The sequence below is a fragment of the Alosa alosa genome, chromosome 12 (genome assembly GCF_017589495.1).
Source record: "Alosa alosa isolate M-15738 ecotype Scorff River chromosome 12, AALO_Geno_1.1, whole genome shotgun sequence".
Lineage (NCBI taxonomy): Eukaryota > Metazoa > Chordata > Actinopteri > Clupeiformes > Clupeidae > Alosa > Alosa alosa.
The window spans coordinates 25,746,333-25,760,735 of record NC_063200.1 but is presented as its reverse complement, the minus strand read 5'-3'; the positions used below and the strand labels follow the sequence as shown (position 1 = coordinate 25,760,735).

At 41.2% G+C, this 14,403-nt stretch overlaps 1 protein-coding gene across 1 annotated transcript in view; it reads left to right on the top strand.

The window, feature by feature from the left end:
• Positions 1–1,799, top strand: part of gfra2b (GDNF family receptor alpha 2b) — a 41,021-nt gene extending 39,222 nt beyond the window's left edge. Inside the window, exon 9 of the mRNA XM_048259617.1 lies at positions 204–1,799. Coding sequence (XP_048115574.1) covers positions 204–356 — 153 coding nt within the window. The 3' untranslated portion in view covers positions 357–1,799. The remainder of the gene's footprint in view (positions 1–203) is intronic.
• Positions 1,800–14,403: the final 12,604 nt, after the last annotated feature.

Sequence of the window (14,403 nt, the reverse complement as noted above, 5' to 3'; positions counted from 1 at the left end):
TCCTCTGCTATAGGAGAGTGAAGAAATAACTGTAAAGTCTGCATCATATTCTATCCCCTATGGTCTTCACATTTAAATAACCATGAACCATCTGTGGGCTCATTTCTGAATTCTGGATATTTCTGAGGAGGTTGCCTGTGTGATTGTGAGTGTTGCTTGGCTTTCCCTCAGTAAAATGGCCACTGTGCTATCTCCCCCCGCAGAACTTGCTGGACCCCAGCATGCAGGGCTCAGTGGACTCCTTGGGCTCCCATCAGGCAGCTGACGAGAGCGCCAGGCAGTCGTCTGCCGACCCCCGCCACCTGGTCACTCCCGTGGCCCTCCTGACAGGTGTCATCCTCTGTCAGGCCCTGTAAACCTCCAGAGACACCTCTCCCCCCTCCTCCTCCCCTCCTCCTCTCTCCTCACACACGCACTGCTGAGAACTTTGACGCCGACCTCACTTCCCTGCACTCTCCCGCCGCATCAGCCTCAACAACCTCAACGACCACTCCTCAACAACGTCGACGCTAGGAGTGAACAATTTGCACAAACAAGCAAATAAACGGGGCATATCAAAAAGGACTGCCATGCAGGGTGCCATGGACTTCAGTCTTACAACTGCCTGGGAGTTTTCAGCTAAGAGCTCTTTTTTTTTTCCCTGCAGACTCCCCCCAACCAAGGGAGGGGGTGGAGCATCTTGTGAGAAACAACAATCTCCGCCAGACTCCCCGCTGTTCCAGAGATCACTTCAAGGTAACCGATGGAGAGAGAACAGCAGTTGACTTTTTTTCATGTTCGACTCAACCGGGAAGCAAGAACCCATCAAAAAAAAAAAAAAAAAAAAAGCGTGAGTAAAAGACACAGAGTGCCCAGTGTCAGGCTGAGAGACACTGCTGTTGTGTTAATTGTAACCTTGTAGAAAGACTCCTCAGTAAAATGCCCTCTGCATCTCACATCAGCATTCACAGCACTCCTCTCTCGCTCGCTCGCTCGCCAAAATTCCCTCCCTTCTTTGAGAAACAATCTAAATCTATCTACTGCCTTCGCCATCAAAAGAATGGGTCTCATGGTAGTTGTACAGTCTCTATACATGGACATGATGTAGGTACAGTATGTGAACTCTTTTTAAAACATCACATTCTATTGTTATGTCACAGATGGAAAAAAAGATGAAAAAAATCAACTATTCAATTAAAACATGTATCACACCTTAATTGTTTCAAGGGTGCATGGATGCCACCTAGTCCCACCCTCGATGTGTATCATGTCTTTAACTATAGATTATGATTCTCCTTTGCTATATTTTTAAAGTTTTTTTGAATCCATTTGTTTTATGGAACATCTGAAGTATAAAGAATTTATCTGTGTGTGAGAGAGGTAACAAAGACATGTGCCGAGAACAGATGGAGGTGTGCCGTGTCAAAATGTGTCGTGTCGGAGGAGGACTGTCTTTGCCAGTGGAGCGCTCTAGCTGTTATTATGTGTAAATTACAGAAAAAGAACTGGAAATATATTCAGACAAAAAGCTTCATGGAGAGAACAGAGCTACATTTGCAGAGAGAGTACATTGTTCTATTAGTGTATTTTCTAGTGTGCAATCTATTGTGTGGCCTTACTTTTCTGTCTTTGCTTTGTTCCTCTCTCTCTTAAGCAACGGGGTGTGGATTATGTGACTTATGGGGTGTAAGCAAGGGAGCGATGAGGACAGTGCGGCAAACACAACGCTGTTGTGTTTCTGTTTTGTACTGCTTGACAGACAGCTGAGAGCATTATGTGAAATATCTGTTCTGACCTAAATTAAATGAATAAATCAGTAATTTCCGTTTGGTTTTGTTTATTCCATTTTGCAATGGATAGCCATCACAGACAGCAGGTGGAAAAACAGTGCAGAGGGGTGAGTTTAGTTGCTTGGTAATTAATCATTTTCTTTCAGATGAACAGTTCTAACTACATGTGAACATGTGGTACACATGTGATGATATTCAAATTAAGCAGCACCATACAGAGCAGAACAACATCAACACAGACATGATTGCATTCATCATAACCAAATTAATAACCATAACCATTTTCCATTCCATTTTTATTATGACTCCTCTCTGATTATTTGAATTCAGTTTGATTGATTATGATTTGCTGGTAGTTTTGTGATGTTTAATCAGGTACAGTAGTTATCAGAGTAGGACACTGCCATTGACTTTATATGCGAATGAGAACTGGTGTGGACAGTATTTCAAATTTCTGATCAGAAATTGGTCCTGGAAATTCCACTTGAATAGTATTGTATAGAAAGTCTGTAGAAGCCAGACAAAAGCAATCATGTAAGATGGCAGGACATGGGGGGGAAAGGAGAGTGGAAAATGACAAATCCAGACACTATCAGTGAGTGGGGATTAAAACTGTCTCTGCTTTTCAGGCTGTGAGGCTCAAAGAGTGGGAAAATTGCTCAAAGTGTGCTTTTAAACAGACAGGCCTTTTCAGCACTCAGGCTATTTCAATGGCACCTGAGGTGACTCAAAGAACCCAGGCAAATGCACTCAGGGGCCACACCGCTGGACAGGCAGAAACAGGGCTTGGTTGTCATAGCACTCAATCACTGGCCGCTTTTCTGTGGAATACAAACACTGACCCACCAGGTGACCACTGTGGCTGACAGTGGGTACCTCCAGACAGAACCAAGTATTAAGAGCCCATTTATGATTCATTATTGGCTTTGCCCAAGGGGATGGTTTTGAAAGACACCGCCAGAACCAGTTGTATTTGTGTACAATAGATGGCAACCTTTAAATGTTTGCGAAAAAACAAAAGCAAATTCATACTGAGCATCTTAGTCATAAGGTCTAATGCTTGCAGCTTCAAGCTGATGATGCAATGAGGCAATTTGCTAAGTAGATGTCTTTATTCTCCTGTTGTAATTGTCAGCAAAAAGATTATGACTCACTCCTGTGAAAAATCAAGAATTAAAAACACATTACATGTAACACTGCAACAGAACCTAAGCATTTTACTGTCATTATTATTTCTTCAGTGTCTGGCTTTGGTCACAATTGTCACTTTTTGGTTTTTGTTCTACAAATTTATTTTTTTCCCATTCCGAGTGGTCTAGAACCTTGACCAGCTCACAACCCTATTGCTAACTACAGCTCGAATTCTGTGTGGTTTCATTCAATGGTCTTTCTTTTCTGTATGAGCATAGCAATGGATGGATGTGATCGACTGCAGAGGCAGGTGTCAAGCAGGATCCATGCATACAGTACACCCTAATTATTAGTAAGACTGAGCACTGAATTTTCTGACTGAGCACTGAATTGTCCACAAATAACCAAGTAAGTCCACATACAACAACATAATCACATCATATAATCATATAATGCTTGAATTTCCCCTTGGGGATCAATAAAGTATCTATCTATCTATAATGTATTTTAACCTAAATCGGAATATATATCTTTGTACAAGACTGAATAAGAGCTTGAGCAACCCAACATTGTTTCCGTAACAGGCAATGCGACTAGGTGGATACAATTTATACAGTAGACTTATTATGTATTTATGGGTAAACAGTTGTTATGCATTTTCCGCATCCAGTAGGCCAAGGTAAACGTCTGAATGAAGCTATGACAGAACTGCTGAGGCCTTCATTAGCATTTCCCTCTGGGCATAATTGAGACTGTACAGATGACAGAACAGACGACAGCATTCAAGAATGCCGCAGTGTTGGATAGTTTCTCAAGGTTTTCTGTTTCAGCCTTAATACTGATTATTATGACTACTGACAGCTCTGTTTTTTTCTTCCTGACTGTATGATAATACAACAACACAGAATGCTATTATTATACTGGATATACATATATGTGTGTGTGTGACTACAAAACTCTGGTAACACTCTGCTAACCAATATTTTGAGAAACTGATTTTTGGTTTTCATGAGTTGTAAGCCATAATCATCCATATTAAAACAAAAAATGGCTTGAAATGTTTCACTTTATATCTAATGAACCTGGAATATTATGAAAGATTCACTTTTTGAAATAAATTAGGGGGAAAAATGAACAGTTCCACGATATTCTATTTTTTTGAGACCCACATGAGTATTTTGTGAATTCTCATCTGCTATAAAACTTCATAACAACAATGTCATTATTGCCATTATCAAGAGGACAAAGAAACTTTATAATGCTTTGTGACAGTTCTAGTTGTAAAAAAACAGGTAGCTCAATGGATAATAGATCATAAAATACATAGGAACAAGTGCATAATACTGATGATGAGGGTAACAAAAAGGCCAAAATGGTTGATATTGTGCACTGACTACATGCTTTTCATCTTTGGAATGCATTTAGTGTGGCATTAAAGCCATGGGAATGGTAAGTCACAAAATCAATTTCATACAACTTTATTTAGGCATAATTATTTTCATGGTTCAGCAAGTACATTTATTTTGTAAATGCAACACAGTAAATGATCTGTTGAATGCATGTCGTGGTGGTGTGCAGTGTTATGGGGTATGGTGGTGGTGTGCAGTGTTATGGGGTATGGTGGTGGCACTGGCACAGCCGTTGATGAGTTCCACAGTTGGGTCTGTACATTTGATCATTACCAGGACATCATATTCAAAAATCATATACCAAAGCTCTTGCATTTTTTGACTTGGAATTTGGATACTGCATTGCCATAGACCTGCACCCACTTTTATTCTGCTCAAAATCTAAAGTTATACACTAAAGACTAGTGTACTTATACACTTAATACTGCAGCAGCTCCAGCTACTGATTGTTTTCGTTTTGGTGTAATAGACATAACGTTCAGGATACAGCCTCATGGAAACAATGTTTAAATGGGGCAGCCGTGGCCTACTGGTTAGCGATTCGGACTTGTAACTGGAGGGTTGCTGGTTCGAACCCCGACCAGTAGGCAACGGCTGAAGTGCCCTTGAGCAAGGCACCTAACCCCTCACTGCTCTCCGAGCGCCGCTGTTGTTGCAGGCAGCTCACTGCGCCGGGATTAGTGTGTGCTTCACCTCACTGTGTGTTCACTTTGTGCTGAGTGTGTTTCACTAATTCACGGATTGGGATAAATGCAGAGACCAAATTTCCCTCACGGGATCAAAAGAGTATATATACTTATACTAAATACCTTAATGTGGGTTTGAGCTACTTTGAGCCTCGTAAATGGTGTAAAACAGTGATTTATTTGCATGGCTAGGCCGATGCCCGAGGCACCCCCATCGAAAAACTGTTGGTAGCATTGGCTAACTAGCGCCAGATTTCTGAGTGCAGGGGACAAGCCGAAATGAGCTATGAGACATACGTTCACACTTGGTATCATGTTTCAACAAACTTTAGGTCAAAATCACTCCGGAATTCTACTTTAAGGGGCTATCACATTGTACACAACGTATGCGCTGCGCTCACCGCTAGGTTGCTCTTGGTTGAGGTAACGTCACAAAGATTTTTGCTGGGCTTGCCGCTGGGCTCAGCGCAAAATACCAACGACTCACGGCACGTCGTGGTCAAAGTTCAACCTGATAGAACTTTGAACGCGACACGTGCTAGGGCGGCAAAGCGGCAAAATGCAGCTTGCGCTGCGCTTTGCTGAGCGCAGCAGCAGACCAGTTTTATATAGCAAGCCATTGACTATAATGCATTTCATAGCGCATGCCGCGTGTAATGTGACAGGCCCTTTATGCTTCCAGTGATCTCCAGACTAACAAGGCCTAACGTTAACGTTATCTCCAGACCGCCAGTGAGTTCAGCGGGTTGGTCAGTTGTAAAGAACTTTGTTGGCGTTGCATCGGTTGTGGAGACACAGTTGTGCGCAGAGTCATCATTGCCCTTGGACATTTTCAGCCGGTTGGAAATTGGACTAATTTTATTTATTTTTTTATTTATTAATTTGTTTGTTGTCTGTCTTGTATGTCTTGGTGTCACGGGTGCTGGCGACTACGCCGCTCCATCCGGTCCCAAACATGTATCCCTCTGTGTCACCAACCACTGTTTCCTCATGGAGAAACTATTCTCCCACAGACCAAGAAATGAAGTAAGTGGAGATTGTATATTGATGCATGATCAGGTTTGTACTGAAAATAATTCAGTATCTAACAGGACTGGTTATATGAACAATTGTGCTTTATGTGTATGTGTGTGTACAGTATGTTTGTGTGTGTGTGTGTGTGTTCGCTGTGAGTTTATTTGTTTGTTTGAAATTCTTTCCCCACTGTGGGCATTACCTTAGAGATGAGGAAAATCACAGCCCTGTGCCCACACCGCTCTGAGGCAATGCTTGGTCCCTGAAGTGGTTGTCAACCTGTCTGTGAACTGTGAACCTCTGGGATTGCAGGTCAGACCATTCCCCAGGATGGAAGTGCTCTTTCAGACTCCACAACTTGCTTTTCTACTACCAAATGCAGCTTTAACAAACACACACAGCTGGGCTTTCCACAAAAGACCATCAAAGAATATGACTATTCTAAATTGCACTATTTATGAACTCAGACATCTAACCAAAAGTGGAAGGAATCAACACACATAAAGAACACTAGCCAACTTGCCAGATATAAATTGAAATGTACATACTTCCATTTAGTTTATCATTCCACAACATAATGCAATAAAGACATGGAACAAGCTGTATAATATTTCAGCATAGGCTACAGCCTCCAAACCTGTCAATGAGCTTCATTAAATATATATAAATGTAGAGCCATGATATTTAGATATCTCACCAAGCATTACACAGCACCCATTGATGCAAATCATTTAAACGTTGCAATCTTTCAACTCATCATTTTAAAGTAAAACTTCTATTAAAAAAAACACATTGTGTGAATTGTCCATCGAACAAAGAGACGGACTTATGAATAACTTGGCATGATGTGGTAGATGGGAAGCAGAGATGTGGACAATATAGCTGATATTAAAAAGGGGGGGACATTGCAGGCAGGACAATTCAATTGGATGGAAATGACTCTGCTCAATGGACTGGCGAAGGGCCTTGACAGAAATATTGAGCTGAAGGAATCAGAAACAGATGAGGCACAGCAAGCCCACCCCACCCCACAGACAGGGAAGTATGGTGCAGGGGCGAAGAAACAGAAAGACAGAGCATGGCACGTACAGTGTCGCAAGAATACATGCACTTGGCATGTGAGCACACAGAGGCGCTCATGATCGGAGCAATAAGACAGCTCCCTAAAAGCTTTGAACCTCCTTCTGACAGATCCATAAAAGCTTTGCTGCTGGTGGGCCATAGGGTGACCAAAGGGCGCCTTTCCAAATGACAGCCATGATGATCATCACACGTTTCGCATTTTTTTCTCTATCTCTCTCTCTCCCTCTCTCTCCCTCTATCTCTTTCTCTCTTTTTCTTTCTTTTGTCTCTTCTGTGTGTGGCGACGGGGAAGAGATGAACATGTCAACAAACATATCCGCTGATAGAAATGTCCACGCCTGGGAGCTGCGCCGGACTGAAGGAGTGGCAGTCACTTCGCAGCCATCATGAGGGGGCGAATGCCATAGTTGCACATGTCAGATGAGAGGACTGCAGCAAGACTGATTTGGTATGGGTAAATGATTTGATTTACTCACTCTGCCCAGGAATCAGACAAGAGAGGGAGAGTGTGACAAGTCCAGTGGAGGGAAAAAAAACAACAAACCCTTTTGGCACATCAGGGAGCCTGATTGGAGTATGATAAGACTGTATGTTTTCCAATATGACGTAAATTCATCATGGATGCAACATAGCCGCGCTTTGATTTGCTTATTCAGGCTAAGCATTAAGCATCAGCACAGCACCAGTATTCCAGACTTCATCCTCTACTAGAGGAGGATAAGCAGTTTTTGGTGAATAATTAAAAAAAACTTTTGGGAAATCCTAATATATGTGCAGAGAAAAAAACGCTTGTCATCCGCATCAATATTCACCATTTGTTGCATTTTAAGAAGTAGAACTGCAGTGTAGACACATCTTTCAGAATGAAATATACACATTTATTGGAACCGCCCTGGAAGGATAAATCATGTTTGTTGGGTAGCGCTCTTAAATGTTGCTGAGCATTAGAAACAGTGATGTGATCAAAGCCCACAAGGAATATTTAAAAATGTATTTGGCAAGTCATTTAATTACAATAATTTAAGTGATTGCCACAAGCAATATTTCATGTTGTGGTCAGTCATAGACACTAAATCTTGGACCAACTTGTACAACAGAGAAGTCCTTAAAAGCATGTAAATAAATTGTTCTTTAAGGACTGGATAAATACAAACATTAGCCTAAGTAGTGTGAGCTTGTAGGACACACTGCATGTACTGTATGCTTGAATGTATGGAGAGGGTACATTCAAAATGTGGAATGAGGCGGTGAGATAGGAAATGATAAATAAATCTTTATTTTCAAAAAAAAAAAAAAAAACTAAATCTTTATTTTCACTTCAATTGGCATTGAATGTCCAGGGCCAAAGAAAGCAGTCCAGATAAGAGTAGGACCATCTTTTGGTGGTGTGAGCTTTCACGTCTATGTTACAGGGGGATTTTAAATGAAGAAACACCCACTCACATGCCATGTTTCAAGATTGTAAAGGTACATAATGAACCGAAAAGGGTAAAAGTCCTCATCACCAAACAGGGTCACTGATTCACTCTAGCGCCGGGTGGTCTGCACCAGCCTTTCTGTAATGAAGTCCTTCAGCTGGGATGTGCCAGGGACATGACAGCTACTGTGATTCTGCAGGATGACTTTGTAAAGCCAATTAACGTAGGGGAATTCGATCAGAGTCTTAACTATCATTCATCACTCCCATCCTGCTCCGCTAACCCCTCCATTAATTAAGTTTTATTAATTTGTGCAGGGCAGGAATTGCTCAGCCCTTAGGGCTAAAACATTTAAGGTAATCAGCCACCATGAATGTGAATGATGTTCAGCTGAAATGAATAATTTACCAAGTACATATAAGGACAAGATCATGGTGGGCTTGTCCGGCGCGGGTGACTGACACAGCAGAACTCCGGCTGCGGCCATGTGAAATGGCTTGAAAAAATGTGAAGCTGTTCTATGAATGGCTATAGCCTGCGTTGTCTAGAACTCAAAAATGTGCATGTTCAATAACTATGTTCATGTTAATTCCACTTCATGTTCCCTGCAGTAACATCTGAGCTTTGTTTGATCATAAGACAAATGTGTAAATCTGGCAACCAAATGTTTAACTCTGTTTAACTTTCTACAGTGATAAAGTCTTTACATTGGTTAAACCAAATGCATGCTTCCCATCGTTTGATTTAAGAGCAGGTACTCTATTGGCGAAATCTAAACATAGAAACAAAGGGCTTAACTAGAAGAGGGCTTAAGTTACCGCAATAGTTTTGAGAACTTTTGGCGACCTTGCTGAATTGAGAAATTTTGCACAAAAATATCTGGCCCTCGTGGACCAAAAGCCTCTATTCCGTGTCAGTCAATTGCATGTATCCCGGAGATACGCAGTGATAGCAATAATTTTACGGTTAAAATTATTAATAATTTAATTGCCATGTGGCACACAGGACAAAGGATGTTACCTTGATATAATGTATCCATGTGTCATGAAATGTAAATATATTCATGTTCAGTATCATTGTGATAGTCTCAGTCCAAGGATTGTAATGATTTGATTGTGAGAATGTTTGGAACATTCTATAAGTGATATTTCTGACATATAAGATATCTCTCCTCATGCTATTCTGATAAGAATAGATAGGTGTGAAGTGGGTGTGAGTAGGTGTGTGGTGGCCAACTGGTGAACCAATCATGTGGGCTTGTTTTGGCGCCATTTTCTTCTTTTTTTAAAGCATTTAAAAGTAACTAAACTGCAATGTTTGTCAGATTTAGAATAAGATTTGGATTTAGACTTGGACTTAGACTATGGAGAACTGAGAGAGAGAGGGTGATCCAACAGAGGCCATGGCCTTGTGCCAGGCCTACATAGACCATAGACCATTTTTTTGTACCCTCTCTGCTTATAACAGAATAAACTTGATTCCTGAGTTTTTTCCTGAAGTTTGCCAGTCTAAGATTAATATTAAGTAATTATTCGCCACAATTACTTTCAGCAGAAAAAAAATCTTGTTTCCAGTATCATCCAAAAATAGCCCCTCCGTGGTTACAACAACTTGTGGACCAAACCTCTGTTAATAATTTGTTATATTAAGTACTTAATATAACAGAATTTTCAAAAAGCAATCTCAGTCATAGACATTTGTCTTATGAGAACCTTAATTCAGCCCACTGGCTTAGAGGAGGTTACCCTTCAATGTCACGCCACACAGCCAGGAAAGCTACACAGTCGCACAGAAGGCCAGAAGGCAAAAGAGGAGGAGGACAGGATTCAGTGATGCACCAAAAAAAAGTAAAAAGTGCAGAGGTTCAGAAACATGGAATAAGGCATCCAAATTGAACATTGGTATGGGCTCAGAAGTGGGAAAAATCCTGTTAGCTAAATGAGCCATATGCAGACTCACTGTATCAAGTGTTTTGTATTTAAATGTAGACTGCATTTTAAGTGCACTGCAGCTTGAGGAGGATGAGAAGATACAGAACCTGTGCTTGTTTTGCATTCTGCTCCCTCTGTGACCCACAACAGTTTTGCTGGCATTATTTTCACTGTTTGTCAATCTGCTTTAGCAAGAGCAAGAACTGCACCCTACCCAGCTCAGAGGAAATGCGTATCTTTATGGGGCCACACGGGAAATTAGTGTGCAGTTGAAATTCATTTAGAATTCAGAAAGAAGCATGGACCTCTGCCATGCCCAAGAGAAAGCAGGGTGCACAGGAAGGGTTTGGAATGAGGACGCTGGGTGTGGGTGTGAGCATGGGTGAAAAAAGTGCTGAGTGAGGTTGAGGTGCAACTCCTGGAAAAGAAGCAGTAAGGGGAACCAGAAACACTGTCTCTGGCTGGGAATAGGCTCAGGGGCAGGCCATGTGTTGTCGCGGGTAATGGACAAAGGGTGTTTTTTGTTTTTTTTTTTAAAAATGGACTTTACTTGAAATTGTGTATTCTCTTGAGGAATTACTGAGGCATTTCACCTCTGTGTCACTTTATTTTTTATACCTTATTGAAACAGGATGTCATGGATTACCGCTTAATCCATGAAATACTATAAAAAAATACTATGGAATAAAATACTATCCACTTTATCATAAAAAGTGATAAAACATTATCTCCAATCCAGTACTCTTGGAGCTGGTTTTAAGGGGTGATGTCCATAAACACCAGAATGCCACAGAATCTGAAAATATTTCCAAATTCTACAGCTCCCAATAGTTTTCTGTGTTATTGCATAGGCTGGAAGTGATTTCCCTGCAGAGAAAGCAGCTGAAGAAGCTGGAGTGTGCATTGTGTCTATGAGGCAGAGATGTTAAGTTTGTTGGGCTCATAATCATGGCCCTCAAACAATGGCCATACTTCACACACAGCTTCAGCTCCCCGGCTTCACACACAGTCTTGTTGGTTTTAAAAATGGCACTCACATCGTGTTTAATCAATAACTGTCAACCATCACTGCAAGCCCCACCAAGTATGTGTGAGTGTGTGTGTGTGTGTGTGTGTGTGTGTGTGTGGGGGGGTTACTCTTGGCTAGTGATCTCAGCTCTCAGCCTGAAGCGTGGATAATGCTGAAACAAGAGTTGCTCGCACAAAATCTAAAAGCCTTGATCAAACAAATGTATGTATGTACTGTATGTAAAAGCTATTTCTCTCTCACTCACAATCGGCTTCTAAGTTCAAGCTGTAAACAGTTTGAGCTCTGTTTTCTGGGGGGAAATGTAGAATGACGGTGTTTGATCATGGGGAAGGGCTGGAGGAATATCCAGAGGAATGTACTGAAACATTCTGATTCCATTGGGAAGCCTTTTGCATTGTGTTTGTGTATTAAAAGCATCTGCAAAAACAATGAAAAGATCTGTTCCAGAGTGCTTTTCCCATAAATGTTTCAGTCAGCCGATAAGATTAAATTATTATTTTATCGCAGTGTTTTACCGCACGGGCCTGTAGAGACCTTTAGTCACTGTAGCTAAAAGCCTGTGGTCTGAATAGCTCCTCTCTCCTGAGCATATGACCCATTCTTCCATTATGGAGCACCTCAGTGCACAATTACAATATGCCGACTGAAAAAGGAAACCGCGTTCAGATGTATGGACATTTCTGTAGATAAGACTGCTGCCATGACGATGTCTTAGATGTGAAAATGAAGCTTTTAGTTTAAAGCTGGTGATGTAATGAGGGAAAAGTTTTTGAAATGATGACAAAGACAGTGGCACTCAAAGAAGAGAACTGTTATAACCGTTTTATCAGTTAATTGTGTACACAAGCTGTTGATTGAAACCAGTGTGTGACAGTGTGCTCACTACTCGCTATCCAATACAATTCCTGAAAGTCTTCCAGCTGTTCAGTGTGTGAAGGCAGTGTGTATGATACACTGTATGATATACACTGTATACAGTCCTGACTCTCCGACTCTCCCTTTTTACCGCTGTCATTCGGACGCACCCTAAACATTCATTGTGCATCGCGCTTCAGACTTTGCATTAAGATCGTTAAAATATTAGGGTCCAAATAGTCTATTGTCAGAATCATGGACTTTTCTTTTAACAGTCTGGTAGAAAGATAACCAGACAGGGAATAGACCCATTGACTGCACCGAGGACGGTGCATGTGTGGTGATTATCATTGGAACTCTCACTGGAGTCTTGTACAGCAGTTCAGTGCTTTGATGTACAGTGTACAGTGCTTTTTTGGTTTTAGGTCCCATAATATACCATGGCAAATAAGGTACATTCCCACATGTCTGAGTGACACTTTCACTTGAGTCAAAAGGTAAAGATCTCATCACATTAGCTACAGATCAGAAAGAAATAGCATAAACAAAATGTTCCTGTTCATGCTCACAGAGTGAATGCGGTGTAAAGGCATACATAGTCTTTGAAAGGGCAGTGTCAGGAGCGAATGGTAATAAAACAATTTTCCTTTCAATATTAACTTGATTTTTATCAAAGTGGCAAGCTATGTATATCTATGATTCTCTACACAAAACAGACTAATACTACTTGAGGTTTCAGTGAAGGTGCACACACTAAACTGAACCATCGAATGGAGAATGGATCTCATATTAGCTGGGGACACTCCAATCCCTAATCTGCATAGACATGTTTCCCTTTTACATATTAAAGCTACCTTAGATTTGATTTCTGCAAAAAAAAAAAAGTTAAATTACCCAATCAGTGCTCACCTTTTTGGATTTCACGGTGCCAGCAATGTGTGCCATACACTCTAGTGCCACAATAAGCCCACGTTCCCTCTATTTATTGCAGTTTTCGGGGGAGTTTTTAGAGCTCAGGATCTTATTGTGCTGCTTTTGCTCATCACACAATTATCTCATGCTCAATGAGGCACCAAGAACCAGAGGAAAGCGTCGGGATGTGACCTGCAAGCAGATGGCGTGAATCATCCAAGCAGCAGGCTCCACCACAGTCACGTCAGAGGTGTGCAAACATCATCTATGAAGGGGAACTGAATACAGACTCAGGATGTGTGGTATTGTGGCTGACAAAAAAATCATGTGTCCCTTCACAGCGTCAATATTCCAGTATCATTGATGAACCAGATTCTGGCCTGACAGATTTGTTTATTTACATTTTCAACAACTGAAGGCTGTGACGTTGTTTGTATAGTTAATTTCCCTAGGTAGCTGTGCTTACAGATGGCCACATAAGCGTCTGCGTCTTCTTGATTGTTTGAAAATGCATTTTACAGATTTTAAAAATGATTATAAACTGTTTTGGCAGACTGCACAGCATGCGCTGCAAATGGGAGAGAAAAATGAAATACAGACGATTTGCCAAAAGCAATCATTTACATTTTCAGGACTCACATTCAAGTTATACCTAGTTAAGCTACATATCACATTGTTTGTGTGTGTGTGCAGGGGCGGAGTGGCAATCGGGGGCCGGCCATAGAGCTTTTTCATGCATGAGAAAAGCATTGAGAATTTCCCGCGCAAATCTCCGCGATCTACACTTCAGAGTTATAGAAAGTCCAACTAATATTTATAGGCTACCACTCGCTCACTGTCTATATGTCATTCATGGTTACCCTGCACACTAATCTCTCCCATGCTGATTTTTGTGCAGGCTAGCCTTTATTTTTTATCTTAATTCATTTTTGTCTTATTCAGGCGTTACAGAACTTTCATGGTCACAAATAAAAAAAAAATGACAATTTAATTTGTTTGTTTGTTCTTAAATTAACGCAGGCCTAGGCTAGAATGGAGCAAAGCCTCCTGGGAATGGGGAATGTGATTCTGGTTTATCCAATGAACCGATTGCAGGTCAAGTCTATTTACAGAAATGTAGGGGCAGTGGCGCAAAAAGTGGGTATGCGCTATATGCGGCGCAAAG